The 16,052-nt window shown below is 48.4% G+C and overlaps 1 protein-coding gene across 1 annotated transcript; it reads right to left on the reverse strand.

Annotated features, from left to right (window-relative positions):
- Positions 1-6,355: 6,355 nt before the first annotated feature.
- LOC144492462 (CKLF-like MARVEL transmembrane domain-containing protein 3) lies at positions 6,356-15,741 on the reverse strand. The gene is made up of 4 exons (XM_078210513.1): positions 15,517-15,741; positions 13,266-13,421; positions 11,304-11,399; positions 6,356-7,737 (listed from the first exon to the last, which is right to left on the reverse strand). The coding sequence occupies exons 1-4, from the start codon at positions 15,574-15,576 to the stop codon at positions 7,642-7,644; spliced, it is 408 nt and encodes a 135-aa protein (XP_078066639.1). The 5' UTR covers positions 15,577-15,741; the 3' UTR covers positions 6,356-7,641.
- Between the last annotated feature and the right edge of the window lie 311 nt (positions 15,742-16,052).

The following is a 16,052-nucleotide window of genomic DNA, read 5'->3' on the forward strand; positions in this document are numbered from 1 at the left end:
TAGGGTGGTGAAAAAGACATTTGGCACACTCGCCTTTATCAATCGATTACAAAAGCAGAGAGGTCACGATGGAGTTGTATAGAACTTTGGTGAGGCCACAGCTGGAGCACTGTGTGCAGTTCTGGTCACCACATTATAGGAAGGACGTGAACGCACTGGAGGGGGTGCAGAGGAAATTCACCAGGACGCTGCCGGGGACGGAGCATTTAAGTTATAAAGAGAGATTGGATAGGCTTGGGTTGTTTTCTCTGGAGCAGAGAAGACTGAGGGGCGACCTGATTGAGGTGTTCAAGATTATGAGGGGCATGGACAGGGTGGATAGGGAGCAGCTGTTCCCCTTAGTTGAAGGGTCAGTTACAAAGAGGCACAAGTTAAAAGTGAGGGGTGGGAGTTTAGGGGTGATGTGAGGAAAAACATTTTCACCCGGAGGGTAGTGACGGTCTGGAATGCGCTGCCTGGGAGGGTGGTGGGGGCGGGATGCCTCACATCCTTTAAAAAGTACCTGGATGAGTACCTGGCACACCATAACATTCAAGGCTATGGGCCAAGTGCTGGCGAGTGGGATTAGGTGGGCAGGTCAGGGCCTTTCATGCATCGGTGCAGCCTCGATGGGCTGAATGGCCTCTTCTGCACTGTAGGATTCTGTGATTCACGAACAGGGTATTTTGTGAATTTCAAGGCAATGTGATTTGTCAATACACTATTTACACTTTCAGATTATAAAGAATTCATCAGACAGGGTTTCTGAGCTTAAACCAAACTACGAGGTAGGTTTATTGACCCTACTTCCATTTAAGAACATTAGATGAGTTGTAACCCACATTCATATATCACATTCAATCCCTGTCCTCCTCTCTTCCACACACACACTAGTACAGATGATAGGATACAAGGATAGAGTTAAAGGTTTTTTTACAGTTCATGAAGAAAATAAATGATCATTGAGATATACGATGGATAGTCCTTTGACTGATTTTGATGTGGTGATTCCACATTGTTTGGCTCTCTCCCGGGATGTAACAGTATGGAGCTGATTTCCATGTTGTATCCCCAAAGATTTTGGTTTGCAGTAGATCTCTTTTCTGGGTGGTGTTAGGGTGCTGGGCCAGACCCCAAATTACATTAGAACGTCAGACTAGACACCAACAATTTTTCTATTTTGGCATAAATGTGAGGATAGGATATTTCCATGAGGAATAATTCCACTGACAAATTAGGGATCTTTTATAGTAAAACTAATTTTATTTAACAACACAGTTTATCTATAATGCTAACCAATGAAGCAGCTTAACTCTTAACAGTTGACCGATATTTAAAAATGAAAGGAAGCAACTTTAATTTCTAACTTCTGTTTCAGTTCCAAATTAGCAACATTCCTCTTATTGACTTAAAAGCCACTTAAAAATAGTTAGCAGCCATGAATATACTTGCTATAATGAGTGTAGACAGTCTTGAAGTTTCTCAGGGTGATATAGAGTTTGAGAAGCCTGCAAAATCCTTCTAACTTTAACCAGGCTTCAGCTGCAAACTAAACTGCCTTCTGCAAAAGCAGTTACTCCCTGCACATTAACCACATCATTATATGACCCGTCAATCATTTTAGTCCAAAATCACAGGATAACGTAAGTAAACAAAAGTCCAGCAGCTCTACTTAACATAACCACTTGCAAGGCTAAAATGAGTAATTCTACTGCTCTCCCAGAGTCCGACCTATATTCCTGTAGCATAAAGCTGAATTCAGAAATTCCCTCAATCATGAAAATATATATTTCCATATCAATTGCAGCGCTATCATCACACCTCCCCCTTAAGAAACTAACCAACAATGGGAAAAGATGGCTTTATTTTTCTAAAGTCTCTAGTTTTTTTTCACACTATTAGTACTCTATAAAGTATAAATTGTATTACATTTAAGCATGTAAATTTAACTAGTAGTCTAATTCAATTCAGTCTTTCTTTTCCAACATTGAACATTCCATCCTTTTACATGTCATAATCATGATAAAGTATCTACAGTCACGTTCTCTCTTTGTGCCACATGTATGATGTTCAAATTAAGCGGCTGTAACAATAAGCCCCATCTGAACAGTCTTGCATTTTTATCTTAAAACTTCACAAGAAACTTCAATGGATTATGCTCAGTGTAAACAATTGTCTCTGATAAATTGCTGGCAAGATAAATGTTAAAATGTTGCAATGCCAATACCAAACTCAATATCTCCTCCTCAATGGTCGATTATTTATTTTGATGACTAATTAGTTTTCTGGAAAAATAACCAACTGGTCTTTCTATCCTTTCATCGTTTCTTGTAACAGTATCGCACCAACGTCCACACCACTCGCATAAGTGGCCACCTTGAATTGCTTTGCATAATCCAGTGTCGCCAAAACTGGTGCGGTGATTAACACAGTTTTCAGATTGTCAAACACCTCCTGGTGTTCACTGAAATTTCCTGTGCTTTTTCAGCAGTTCGGTCAGTGGAGCAACCACGCTGCTAAAATTTGGCACAAATTTCCTGTAGAAACCACTCATGCTCAGGAATCTCAGCATTTCTCTTCTTGTTGGCGGTATGGGGAACTCCCCAATAACTTTCACTTTCACATTCCGTGTCTATGTCCAGTCCTGTGGCCTAAGAACGTGACTCGTGCTTTCGCAAATTCACTTGAAGCCAAGTTTACCACCAAGCCCGGCTCCTGTAATCGAACAAGCAATCCCTTTAAATGTTCCAAATATCCCTTCCACATCTGACTGAAAACCACCTGATTTTTCAGGTACACTGCACAATTATTTACTCCAGAAATGACATTGTTGATTCGTCTTTGGAATGTTGCTGATGCACTTTGCATTGCAAATGGCAAAAAACTGATACAGACTGTTTGGTGTCACAATAGCCAAAACTTCCTTTGCCCTTTCTGATAAAGGTACTTGCCGATATCCTGTAAGTAAGTCAAATGTGGTAATGAAATTTCCTTGTCCCACCTTTTCAATACTGTCTTTCAACCAAGGAATAGGATATGAATCTGCCTTTGTAACCACATTGACTTTTCTATAATCCTCACATAACCGTTGCATATCACCTGGTTTTGGTACCATCAATGTAGCTGAACCCCAATCGCTACAACTCATTTCAATGATATCAATAATTTTTCTATTTTGGCATAAATGTGGAGATTTTTGAGGAGGTAACTGAGAGGGTTAATGAGGGTAATGCTGTTGATGTGGTGTACTTGGACTTTCAGAAGGCATTTGATACAATGCCACACAACAGACTTGTGACAAAAGTTATAGCTCATAGAATAAATGATACAGATAGCAAAATGGATACAAAACTAACTGAATAATAGGAAGCAGAGAGTAAAGGTCAATGGATATTTTTTGGGCTGGAGGAAGGCTTGTAGTGGTGTTTCCTAGGGGTCAATATTGGGACCCTTGTTTCTCCTGAAATATATTAATGATCAGTTACGAGGGGATACAAGTTAAAAGTGAGGGGTGGGAGATTTAGGGGGGATTTGAGGAAAAACATTTTTACTCAGTTGGAATGCGCTGCCTGGGAGGGTGGTGGAGGCGGGATGCCTCACATCCTTTAAGATGTACCTGGATGAGTACTTGGCATGGCACGGTAGCACAGTGGTTAGCACTGCTGCTTCACAGCTCCAGGGTCCCGGGTTCGATTCCCGGCTCGGGTCACTGTCTGTGTGGAGTTTGCACATTCTCCCCGTGTCTGCGTGGGTTTCCTCCGGGTGCTCCGGTTTCCTCCCACAGTCCAAAGATGTGCGGGTTAGGTTGATTGGCCAGGTTAAAAATTGCTCCTTAGAGTCCTGAGATGCGTAGGTTAGAGGGATTAGTGGGTAAATATGTGGGGGTAGGGCCTGGGTGGGATTGTGGTCGGTGCAGACTCGATGGGCTGAATGGCCTCCTTCTGCACTGTAGGGTTTCTATGATTTCTCTATGAACATTCAAGGCTATGGGCCAAGTGCTGGCAAGTGGATTAGGTGGACAGATCAGGGCGTTTCGTGCATCAGTGCAGACTCTATGGGCCGAAGGGCCTCTTCTGCACTGAAGTAATGTGTGATTCTGTGATCTGTGATTCTGTGATCTGTTAACCTTCGCTTACTGAAATTTAAAGACCAGGATCTCAAACCCGACACAGTACACTAGGCAGCAGGGACTACTGTTCTCCTATATGTTTTGGAAACTTGGACAACCTCCAGCAGGAATGTCAAAACACTTCAAAGCACTGTAATACCATCAGTGGGGCCTCCAAATCCGATGGCAAGAAAAGCGGTCCAATAACAGTGTCCTCTCCCAGGCCAACAAGCCCAGCATTGAACCGCTAACCACTCAAAACCAGCTTCACTGGACAGGACATGTTGTTCATCTGCCTGACGCCATTCCCCTGCTCTATTCAGAACTCAGTCACACAGGAGACTCCCAGGAGGACCCTGGAAACACTTTGGAGATGTCCTCAAAGCAACCCTGAAGAGGTCAAACATCCCAAGGACCTGGCTTGCGATCAACCCAAATGGAGAAGGTTCATTCGGGAAGGTAGTGATACTTCTCTGGGAATATGTGGAGGAGAAGTCGGGGTGTTGGAGGGAGTGCAGGAACCTCCAAATACCTCATCTACTGCAGCCTTAAAGCAGTAGCTGCCCAGTGTGTGACAGAGTCTACACCTCACACACTGGACACATCGGCCATTTCAGAGCGGAGGCAAATCATCCTGAATCCTGAGAGACTGCCTAAGAAGAGTGAAATGACATGAGAAAGAGGGCAGAATCTTCAAACCGTGGCCATCGCGTGATGCCAATTTTCGGGCGCGATGTGGTCATAAAGTAGAACATAGAGCGATTAGCGTGATTGGCGATGGGTTTCGCGACCGGCGCCATTTTATGAAGATAGGAATTCCAGCGCAGTCAGCCTCTCACTGGAAATGGGCGAGAGGCAAGTTAATTTATTCAAATTTATTGATATAAGCATTTCAGTGTCATTATCAATCCCGGCGCTCAGTTGTCCGGGCTCACCCCCCTTTATGACCTCGCTGGGAAAGGTTCTCACCAGCAAGGAACAGACATGCCCCCCCATGAATGGGAAGCAATCACCTTGGCCTCGCCGGTGGAACCGGAGGCCACCGAGGCCCCCAGCGAGGAGGATGTCCCTTGGGCAGTGCCAGACTGGCACCTGGGCAATGCCCTCTGGGCAGTGCCAGGGGGCAGGGCCAATGGGGAAGGGGCCAGTGGGGATGAGGCTAATGGAGGGAGGGGGCTCGCTGCCACTCTGCAGCGATCAGTGGGTGGGGGGGGGGGGGGGGGGGGGGGAAGGGAGAGGGGGCTCGCTGCCACTCTGCAGTGATCATGGGGGGAGGGCAGTAGCGCTGTGATCGATTGGGGAGGGAGGGGGTCGGCGATTGGTCTGGCCGGCGGGGGAGGGGGGTGGGGGGTGGGGGGAGGTCAGCGGGGGCTGCATGTTGGGCTATGCGTCCTCGTGACTGCGGGGGGAACTGCTTCAAGCTGCCTGCACGAGCAGGGGCCTGACAGCTCTCTCCTTGTCTGTCAGGCCCCTGTTACTGCTAATGTGCATGTGCAGCATCAGAGACCTGCACATGTGCACTCCATGGCGAATAGAGAGGGATTGCAGTCAAATGAGGGTAAAAATTAAGGGAATATTTTAATAAGGTGTCAGACGGGCCTCAGTGGGTAACACCCAGGTGGCTGTGGGGGTCTCGTGCCCGGCTCCCGAGACCTGGGCACGCAATCCAGGCCAACACTTCCGCTGTGTTGCTGGGAGAATGTTGAACTGTGCGAGTGGGCAGCTTTCAGGTGAGATGTTAAACTCCCGTGGGCGGACAGAAAGGATCCCGTGGTCACTATTTTGCAGATGAGCAGGGATGGCCTCTGCCACATTCTGGACACTATTCACCCCTCAGCCAGCATCACGCAAACAGGTGGGTTTTCTGGGCATTCCCGCTGACGGACCTTCTGGTGCCACTGACTGCAAACCCCCCCCGCCCCCCCATTGTGGTTCCCCAGTGGCAGAGGGTGTGAACAATGGGAAACCCCATTGACAGTGGCGGGACTGGAAGATCCCACTGCTGGCCAATGGCGGGCCTCCTCCACCGCCACGGGGGTGGGGCACAGAAGATCCCGCCCACCGATCCGCTCATTTTCACATTGATTTGTGGGATCTTGCTGTGCATGCAATCGGCGGCTCTGTTTTCGTCAATGTAGCAGCGGCAATGCTGCGAAAGCATTTCACTGATTGTGAAGTGCTTTGAGAACCGGAGGCTTTGACAGGTGCTATAGAAATGCAAATCCTTCTTTCTTCAAATACAGAATAAAATAACAAAAGCTTTTCTTTCGAAGTTCTTTTTTTTAATTAAAGGAGAAACATGGCGGACGTCCAAAACATTCAGAAACACATCAGAAAATCCATCACAGTTCCTCGTGGAAGCGACGGCAACGATTGTTAACCAGTTTGCGCATTACAGAAAGAAGTCTCACAACACCAGGTTAAACTCGCCGCTCACCTGATGAAGGGGCAGTGCTCCGAAAGCTCGTGCTACCAAATAAACCTGTTGGACTTTAACCTGGTGTTGTGAGACTTCTTACTGTGCCCACTCCAGTCCAACGCCGGCATCTCCACATCACATTAAGATGCTTAATCTGTGCATTCTGTAAAGGGACCGTACTTTGAATAACTTCAACAAATATCCACGCAACCAGCATAAAAATAAGCAAAATACTGCGGATGCTGGAATCTGAAACCAGAACGGGGGCGGTGCAAAAGTTCAGCAAGTCTGGCAGCATCTGGAAGGCGATTACCAACATGGCTGGGCGAAGAATTCCTTTCATTCGCTATGTGAGGCAATGTGACATTAACATGTTTCAGAGGGTTTCCTCTGCTAATTATCTCTGGCAGAATCATGAAGACAACATCTTGAAACTGGGTCGATGTGAAGAAAATGTCTTTTTAAGTTTAAGTTTTATTTTATTATTGTCACAGGTAGGCTTACATTAACACTGCAATGAAGTTACTGTGAAAATGCCCTAGTCGCCACACTCCGGCGCCTGTTCGGGTAACACTGAGGCAGAATTTAGCACGGCCAATGCACCCTAATCAGCACATCTTTGGAGTGTGGGAGGAAACCGGAGCACCCGGAGGAAATCCATGCAGACACGGGGAGAACGTGCAACCTCCACACAGACAGTGACCCAAGCCGGGACTCGAACCCAGATCCTTGGCGCAGTGCTAACCACTGTGTCACGCCTGTTATGGGTCGGGGGGGGGGCGGATGGGGGATGGGGTGGGGGGAGTCCAATATTAGGGGTGCTCACAAATTAAAGTGAGCCACTAATGGATGTAGAAGAGAATTCAGGAGGAAGGGATTTCCCCAGTGAGTGGTGAGAAGGTGAACAGCGTTACAGTAAAATCCCTGAATCGGCACGGCTATCCTCCGCTACCCCGAGTCCTGGCAGCTTGGTGTGAGGTGCGGATGGGTCTGAGTGAACAGCACGAGTGGCTCTAGGAGTGCAAGATGCTGATAGGCCGAGAGGGCCAGAACTGAAGCTGTGAATCCATTGTGGGCTGGGTCAGACTGACATCCTGAGGGCCCAATCCAGTCACAGAGACTGGTTTCCATGGCGTTACTTGCTGGGAACTTTGCGTTGATTCAGTGTTATGAGACTACACATGACGTAAGCATCAGTGATATAAAGAGCGGCAGCTCCAAAACCAAAGACCTGGAGGTTAGACAGGGAAGAGTTAGTATCCATCCTTAATTACACACTCAACTCTGGGAAAATATTTTCTTAGTTAAGTTTACTTATTAGTGTCACAAGTAGGCTTACATTAACACTGCAATGAAGTTACTGTGAAAATCCCCTAGTCGCCACACTCCGGCACCTGTTCGGGTACACCGAGGGAGAATTTAGCATGGCCAATGCACCCTAACCAGCACGTCTTTCAGACTGTGGGAGGAAACCGGAGCACCCGAAGGAAACCCACGCAGACACAGGAAGAATGTGCAGACTCCGCACAGGCAGTCACCCAAGCCGGGAATCGAACCCGGGTCCCTGGTGCTGTGAGGAAGCAGTGCTAACCACTGTGCCACCGTGCCCACCCCTTGGAAGTTAATGGGGAGAATGCAGGTTGTGAGGTGACGTGATGAATGAATTTAAAAATTACCCAGTAGGTGAAGGGTCAAAGCAAAGGTGGCCCAGTGGTTAGCACTGCTGCCTCACAGCGCCAGGGATCCGGGTTCAATTCCTGGCTTGGGTCACTGTCTGTATGGAGTCTGCACGTTCTCCCCATGTCTGCGTGGGTTTCCTCCGGGTGCTCCGGTTTCCTCCCACAGTCTGAAAGATGTGTGGGTTAGGTGGATTGGCCAGGATAAATGCGTGGGGTTAAGGGGACAGGGTGAGGGGTTTGGGCCTGGGTAAGATGCTCTTTCGGATAGTCAGTGTAGACATGATGTGTTGAATGGCCTCCTTCTGCCAAAAAAAAAGTGTCTGTGGACAGAGGATGAGACGGGAGCGGGTGGGGGAAGATGCTTCACCCAGTGAGTTAAGAGACTGTGAGAATCAATTCCAGGGTTAATGGGTGATGCAGAAACTCTGATCAACTTTCGAGATTAGACTGGAGAGGTGGAGAAAGGAAATGAGTGAAAGGAATCTGGGAAACAGGGTGGCTTACTGCAATTATTTACTCCCGAGAGGATAAACATCAACATGAAGTGATTCGACTGAATGGTCTGTTTCTAGGTGGTGGGGAGATCTTTCCTGTGATGTGTTTGGAGATGGAGAGGGCAGGATGGAAGTGGGGGCGGGGGGGGTGGTTGGGGTGTGATGGGAATTTCACCATCTTTTTTATTCATTCGTGGGACAAGGATGTCACTGGCTGGCCAGCATTTATTGCCCATCCCTAGTTGCCCTTGGAGGGCAGTTGAGAGTCAACCACATTGCTGTGGCACTGGAGTCGCATGTCGGCCAGACTGGGTAAGGACAGCAGATTTCCTTCCCAAAAGGACATTAGTGAACCAGATGGGTTTTCCCGACAATGGTCTCATGGTCATCGTTAGATTCTTAATTCCAATTATTTTTTTATTGAATTCAAATCTGCCGTTGCGGGATTCGAACCCGGGTCCTCAGAACATTAGCTGTGTTTCTGGATTAATAGTCTCGCGATAATACCACTCGGCCATTACCTCCAACCCAATCATACTCGAGGTTAAAAGACCCATGAACAGCCTTCCTGCCCTGCCACCAATTGAGGACCTTACAGGCCAACCAATGCCTTCTTTGAAGTAGTCTTCTAGCCACCGGGGCAATTAACCCAGCACCCGATGTGTCTGCCGCCCAGACGGACATGCCGTGCAAATGGTTCAGGTTGCTTGTGGTGTCCCGTGGTGAGGGTACCTTGTTCAAAGGCACTCAGTGCCTGAGCAGCATCAGGAAGTTGGGGGGGAGAGCCACCCCACCCTCCCCTTGCTGCTGCTCCCCCACCCCCGAGAAACCCCTCCTGCTGTCACTTATCTCTGGCCTAGGCCAGTCTGCGATCCGGGGCCTCCAAGTTAGTGTTGCTCTGTCAGCAGCCTCCGTCTCCCTGAGGCCAGCAGCTCTCGACTGGTGGGACTTCCTGCCCCTGGGGTGCTGATCCCATGGAGATCCACAGGTGACCCCTCCATTTCCCCCTTGATGGCTCAGTGCGTTATTGCACTGGGTAACCTGTGCAATATTCAGCTACACACACCAGCAGCGATCCAAACCTGCTCCACATGCTGTGGGTACCTACTCTCAGCAGAGCAGCTATAATTCACCTTAATCCCTTTGCTTTAGGGAGAGGGATAGTCGGGCAAGTTTTTACACTTACTGGGAAGTGAATTTGAGTGAATCAGGATGGGTCGCGATGCTTTCTCATGGTTGAATATCCCGTCTAATCTCACCCATAAACACCTGGTGAGTTGCAGTGTGCTCCAGGGATTTTGTACACCAGCATGTGTTGGGTTCCGACTCTCACTGACTGGTGTGAATATTGACCCTGGCTTGAGGTCAGCATTAGGGCCACACGCACGCCCACAGATTGATAGAGGCGGCACAGCGGTTAGCACTGCTGCTTCACAGCGCCAGGGACCCTGGTTCGATTCCGGCCTCGGGTCACTATCTGTGAGGAGTTTGCACATTCTCCCTGTGTCTGCGTGGGTTTCCTCCGGGTGCTCCACCCACAGTCCAAAGGTGTGCAGGTTAGATGCATTGGCCGTGCTAAATTGATCCTTAGTGTCCCGGGATGCGTAGGTTAGAGGGATTAGTGGGGCAAATATGTGGGTTTACAGAGATAGGGCCTGGTGGGATTGAAGTTGGTGCACTCGATGGGCCAAATGGCCTCCTTCTGCACTGTTGGGATTGTATGGTTTCTATGATTCTATGATGGGCGAACGAATGTTCGCTGTTATAATCAGCCTCAATGTCCTCAATTCAGAGGAACAGCCTGGCTTGATTGACACCTTATCCACCACCTAAAACATCCCCTCCCTCCACCACCAACACACAGTGGCAGCCGTGTGTACCATCTACAAGATGCACTGCAGCAACTCATCAAGGCTGCTTAGGCAGCACCTTCCAAACCCACGACCACTTCCATCTAGAAGGACAAGTGCAGCAGATACCTGGGAACACCACCACCTGAAGGTTCCCCTCCAAGCCACTCACCACCCTGACTAGGAAACATCCTTCACTGTCGCAGGGTCAAAAATCCTGGAACTCCCTCCCTAACAGCACTGTCGGTGTACCTACACCTCATGGACTGGAGAAAGGGGCCCACCTGCTGGCCTAGTCAGCGACATCCACATCCCGGAAAATGAATAAAAGATAAACACTCCCTGGGCATTGACTGGAGTGTCACTGGAAACTGAGGTCTTCGCATCCCAGAGTGGGAAATGATTGGAGCCCAGTAGTATCTGATACCCGAGAGTGGGATGACCGGAGCGAGGTGATGTTAGTGTGCAGGACAATTGGGAATGAGAATGGGAGTAATTCACAGGGGTTTACTCCGCTACAGAGACTCCCTGCCAGGGGATGGGGTGGGGTGCGGTGGGACGATGGGGGTGGTGGGATTCTGTGATTCAGAGAATCTCCTCTGCACCCTTTCCAATGCAATCACACCCTTCCTGTATTGTGGTAAGGGTCCAGTTACAGCTGGATCCAGCCGGCTCCAGTTATAGTGGATGCAGGGTCTGGTTACAGTAGGGCCATATAGCAGGGCCCAGGTCCAGTCTCACACCATTTACTGAGGTTATCTGACCATCACTTACCGATCCTGTTATGACACCAGAAGTGATCCTGCTCACGACAGCAGCGATGCAGACAATCAGCAATATTAACGCAGCAAACACAGAATTTACACCATCCTGGAACACAATAACATTTCAATTAAAATTACTTCACCAACAAAATACACTGTCTCCATACTGTCCCCATCAAACACTTCCAGGACAGGTACAGCATGGGGTTAGATACAGAGTAAAGTTCCCTCTACACTGTCCCCATCAAACACTCCCTGGACAGGTACAGCACGGGGTTAGATACAGAGTAAAGCTCCCTCTTCACTGTCCCCATCAAACACTCCAAGGACAGGTACAGCACGGGGTTAGATACAGAGTAAAGCTCCCTCTACACTGTCCCCATCAAACACTCCCTGGACAGGTACAGCACGGGGTTAGATACAGAGTAAAGCTCCCTCTTCACTGTCCCCATCAAACACTCCCAGGACAGGTACAGCACGGGGTTAGATACAGAGTAAAGCTCCCTCTACACTGTCCCCCATCAAACACTCCCAGGATAGGTACAGCACGGGGTTAGATACAGAGTAAAGCTCCCTCTTCACTGTCCCCATCAAACACTCCCAGGACAGGTACAGCACGGGGTTAGATACAGAGTAAAGCTCCCTCTACACTGTCCCCATCAAACACTCCCAGGACAGGTACAGCACGGGGTTAGATACAGAGTAAAGTTCCCTCTACACTGCCCCCATCAAACACTCCCAGGACAGGTACAGCACGGGATTAGATACAGAGTAAAGCTCCCTCTACACTGTTCCAGAGAAAATACAGCTCAGATAAACCACAAGAGGTAGACTGGGAGAAATTCTCCCCATTGGTGAAAGGATCGGGAAGCAGAGGGCACCGATATCAGAAACAATGGTGACAAGATTTTACCCACTTGTTAGGAGCAAGTGGTTAGGATCTGGAGTGCGGTTCCTGGGAGGCCGGTAGAGGCAAGTTCAACCTTGCCTTGCAGAAGGGGATTGGATCATTCGCAGAAAAGATTTGCAGGGCTCTGTTGACTGAGGGATAAATATAAGGCAGGACACCAGGAAGAACTCCCCTGCAGCTCTTCAAAATAGTGTCCGTGGGATCTTTTACCCCATGAGGAGTGCATTTGGGGCCTCGGTTTAACATCTCCTCTGAAAGATGGCATCTCTGACTGTGCAGCACTCTCTTGGTAGAATCATAGAATCGCTACAGTGCAGAGGAAGGCCATTCGGCCCATCGAGTCTGCATTGACCACAATCCCATCGAGGCCCTATCCCTGTAACCCCATATATTTACCCTGCTAATCCCCCTGATACTAGGGTCAATTTGGCATGGCCAATCAACCTAACCCGCACATCTTTTGGACCGTGGGAGGAAACCGGAGTACCCGGAGGAAACCCACGCAGGCACAGGGAGAATGTGCAAACTCCAGACAAGCTGGGAATCAAACCCATCTGGATCCTGGCGTTGTAAGGCAACAGTGCTCACCACTGTGCCACCGTGCCGCCCCAACGCTTAGTGAATACATTCAAAACAATAAGGGAGGAGGAGTGGGTGAGGAGAGGGTCAACACTGCTGTCTCACAGCACCAGGGACCCCGGTTCGATTCCTGGCTTGGGTGACTGTCTGTGTGGACTTTGCACATTCTCCCCGTGTCTGCGTGGGTTTCCTCCGGGTGCTCCGGTTTCCTCCCACAGTCCAAAGATGTGCAGGTTAGATGGAATGGCCATGCTAAATTTCCCCTGAGTGTCCCAAAATGTGTAAGTTAGGGGGATTAGTGGGGTAAATACATGGGGCTGTGGGGATAGGGCTTGGGTGGGATGCTCTATTGGAGAGTTGGTGCAGACCCGATGGGCTGAATGGCTCCTTCTGCACTGCAGGGATTCACTGCCATTACACTGGGTACCCCTGTGATAAATTGTTCAATGTCCCAGCCCATAATATTCACTTGATTTTACTTACCATCAGTGGCCAGAACAATAAGGTCATTTTGGAGTCGAGTTTGAGCAGATACAAGAGGTAGAAGGCCAGCGTGATGAGTATCTCCATGAGCGGAACAGCTATGAATACTCCTGAGGCGGAAGCAGCAAAGGAAACAAAAGCCACAAAAGACACAACCTGCAAATGGGTAAAAAACAGACCTCATTCACTCAGAATCAAGAATTCAATGTTGTGTTTGTAGAACTTGTTAGTACTTTATGTTCAATTTACTCCTGAACAGGTCAGCTATTATTCCTCAGATACTGAAGCAGTCGAAGTCCAATTGCAGTGAGACCTGGACAATGTCTAGGCTTGGGCTGACAAGTGGAAAATAACATTCACGCCAGACAAGTGCCAGGCAATGACCATCTCCAAGAGAAATATAATCACCTCCTTTTGATGTTCAGTAGCATTACTGTCACTGAATCCCCCGATATGAACATCCTGGGGGTTACCATTGACCTGAAACTGAACTGGACAAGCCACATAAATACTGTCGCTACAAGAGCAGATCAAAGGCTAGGAATTCTACAGCAACTAATTCACCTCCTGACCCCCCCAAAGCCTGAACTGTTGAGGACGCTGGGTCTGTACTCGTTGGAGTTTAGAAGGATGAGGGGGGATCTTACTGAAACTTACAGGATACTGCGAGGCCTGGATAGAGTGGATGTGGAGAGGATGTTTCCACTAGTAGGAAAAACTAGAACCAGAGGCACAACCTCAGGCTAAAGGGACGATCTTTTAAAACAGAGATGAGGAGGAATTTCTTCAGCCAGAGAGTGGTGAATCTGTGGAACTCTTTGCCGCAGAAGGCTGTGGAGGCCAGGTCATTGAGTGTCTTTAAGACAGAGATAGATAGGTTCTTGATTAATAAGGGGATCAGGGGTTATGGGGAAAAGGCAGGAGAATGGGGATGAGAAAAATATCAGCCATGATTGAATGGCGGAGCAGACTCGATGGGCCGAGTGGCCTAATTCTACTCCTATGTCTTATGGTCTGTCCAATATCTGCAAGACACAAGTCAGGAGTTTGATGGAAAATTGTCTCTTTGCCTGGATGAGTGCAACTCCAACAACACTCAAGGGGAGACAACAACTCAAATCAACTCCCTCCCTCACAGCAGTGTGGGTGTCCCTACAGAACAAGTTGGTTCACCATCCCTTTCTCAAAGACAATGTTTGAAGTTCTTTCAGAGAATGTGGATCATCGCTGGCTTGGCCAGCATTTATTGCCCATTTTTAATCAATTGCCCTTAGGAAGGGGGGGCTGAACCTTCTTGTACCGCAGCAGTCCATGAGGTAACAGTGCTGTTAGGAAGGGTCACACACAGGCTCAAACACAGGAGGCCAGCACACTCAGACAGACCTGTACTTCGAGTAAGCAAATGTCCAGAAGTATTCATAAATATTCATAGAATCCCTACAATGCAAAAGGAGGCCATTTGGCCCATCAAGTCTGCACCGACCACAATCCCACCCAGCCCCTACTCCTGTAACACCACACATTTCCCCTGTTAATCTCCCTGACACTAGGGTCAATTTAGCATGGCCAATCAACCTAACCCACACATCTTTGGACAATGGGAGGAAACCAGAGCACCCGCAGGAAACCCACGCAGACATGAGGAGAATGTGCAAACTCCACACAGTCACCCAAGACGGGAATCGAACCCGGGCCTCTGGCGCTGTGAGGCAGCAGTGCTAACCACTGTGCCACCGTGGAGAACCCTCAGATGGCATTAATGAGATGGGACTGATACAAGGTTCCTCTTCACTAGGTGTTTTAGAGTGTTCAGTGGCTGAGGTCATTGCCAGGATTGGTTGGGATCATTAAATAGAAGCAACAGATGAAAAGAGAGAAGCCAAAGACTGCTTCAAAGGTCTGACAGCTGGAAATACCCGTGGAAATGGAGAGCCCCGGTCAGAAACAGCTGTGGAGGCAGCTGAGGTAGTTACAGAAGAAGCAGTGGTGAAGCTATTCGAAAGTAAAACTAATGAGGGACAGGCAGTAAACGTTGGCCTTGCCAACGACACACACATCCCACAAGTGAATAATTGTGAATTACTCTGCACATCTGCAGGGAATGATCAGCACTCAAACCCAGGCACCGACATCCTTCAATCCAGTAACTGCACCATCTGACATTGAGCCAAGAGCTGGAGTGTACAGCCAGACACACACAGTCCTCAGGAAGACAGTGCCCATTTTAAACACTCCGTTTGGATACACTCACCATCTCTGCAATCTTCAGGATGCCCCGTTTGGATTTCAGGAACAAGAAATTAATCTCCATGTCTAGTTTTTTTCTCGCACAGATAACGTTTCCTGTATCCTGGGTCGGCCCAGTGCAGCTCTCTCTCTGCTGTTCGGTAACTACACGGCTGGGCTACTTCCTGGTATGAAACTTCCTTATTCTGCCTGGCTTGCTGCAGTCTGTGTGGACACCACTCTCTCTCTCTCTGACCAAAGTATGGAGTCTGCTGATAACTAACAGAACCGGCTTAATCAATGGGGAGAAACCTGGGAAAATATTTTAGAACTCCTCGCTAAATGTTAAATTCAATTTATCACACCAGAAACATACATCAGAAACAAACAGAGCGATAAATTACCGCATTTCTCTGATTATAACACGCAGACATATATAAGACACACTCTCTTCCCTCTTTGGACAGCAATTTTGGGTAACGTGTCGTGACTGAGATTCCAGCAACAAACTTCACTGGGATCTGGGAATCCCCATCCTTATTTTTGAGGAGTTTACAATCA

Source organism: Mustelus asterias, chromosome 4, assembly GCF_964213995.1.
Source record: "Mustelus asterias chromosome 4, sMusAst1.hap1.1, whole genome shotgun sequence".
Lineage (NCBI taxonomy): Eukaryota > Metazoa > Chordata > Chondrichthyes > Carcharhiniformes > Triakidae > Mustelus > Mustelus asterias.

Coding starts and splice junctions, on each gene's coding strand:
- LOC144492462 (XM_078210513.1), bottom strand. CDS start 15,576: ATGGAGATTAATTTCTTGTTCCTGAAATCCAAACGGGGCATCCTGAAG. Junction 13,422..15,516: donor TCCTGAAGATTGCAGAGATG/GTGAGTGTATCC, acceptor ACCCATTTGCAG/GTTGTGTCTTTTGTGGCTTT. Junction 11,400..13,265: donor TATTGTTCTGGCCACTGATG/GTAAGTAAAATC, acceptor ATTGTGTTCCAG/GATGGTGTAAATTCTGTGTT.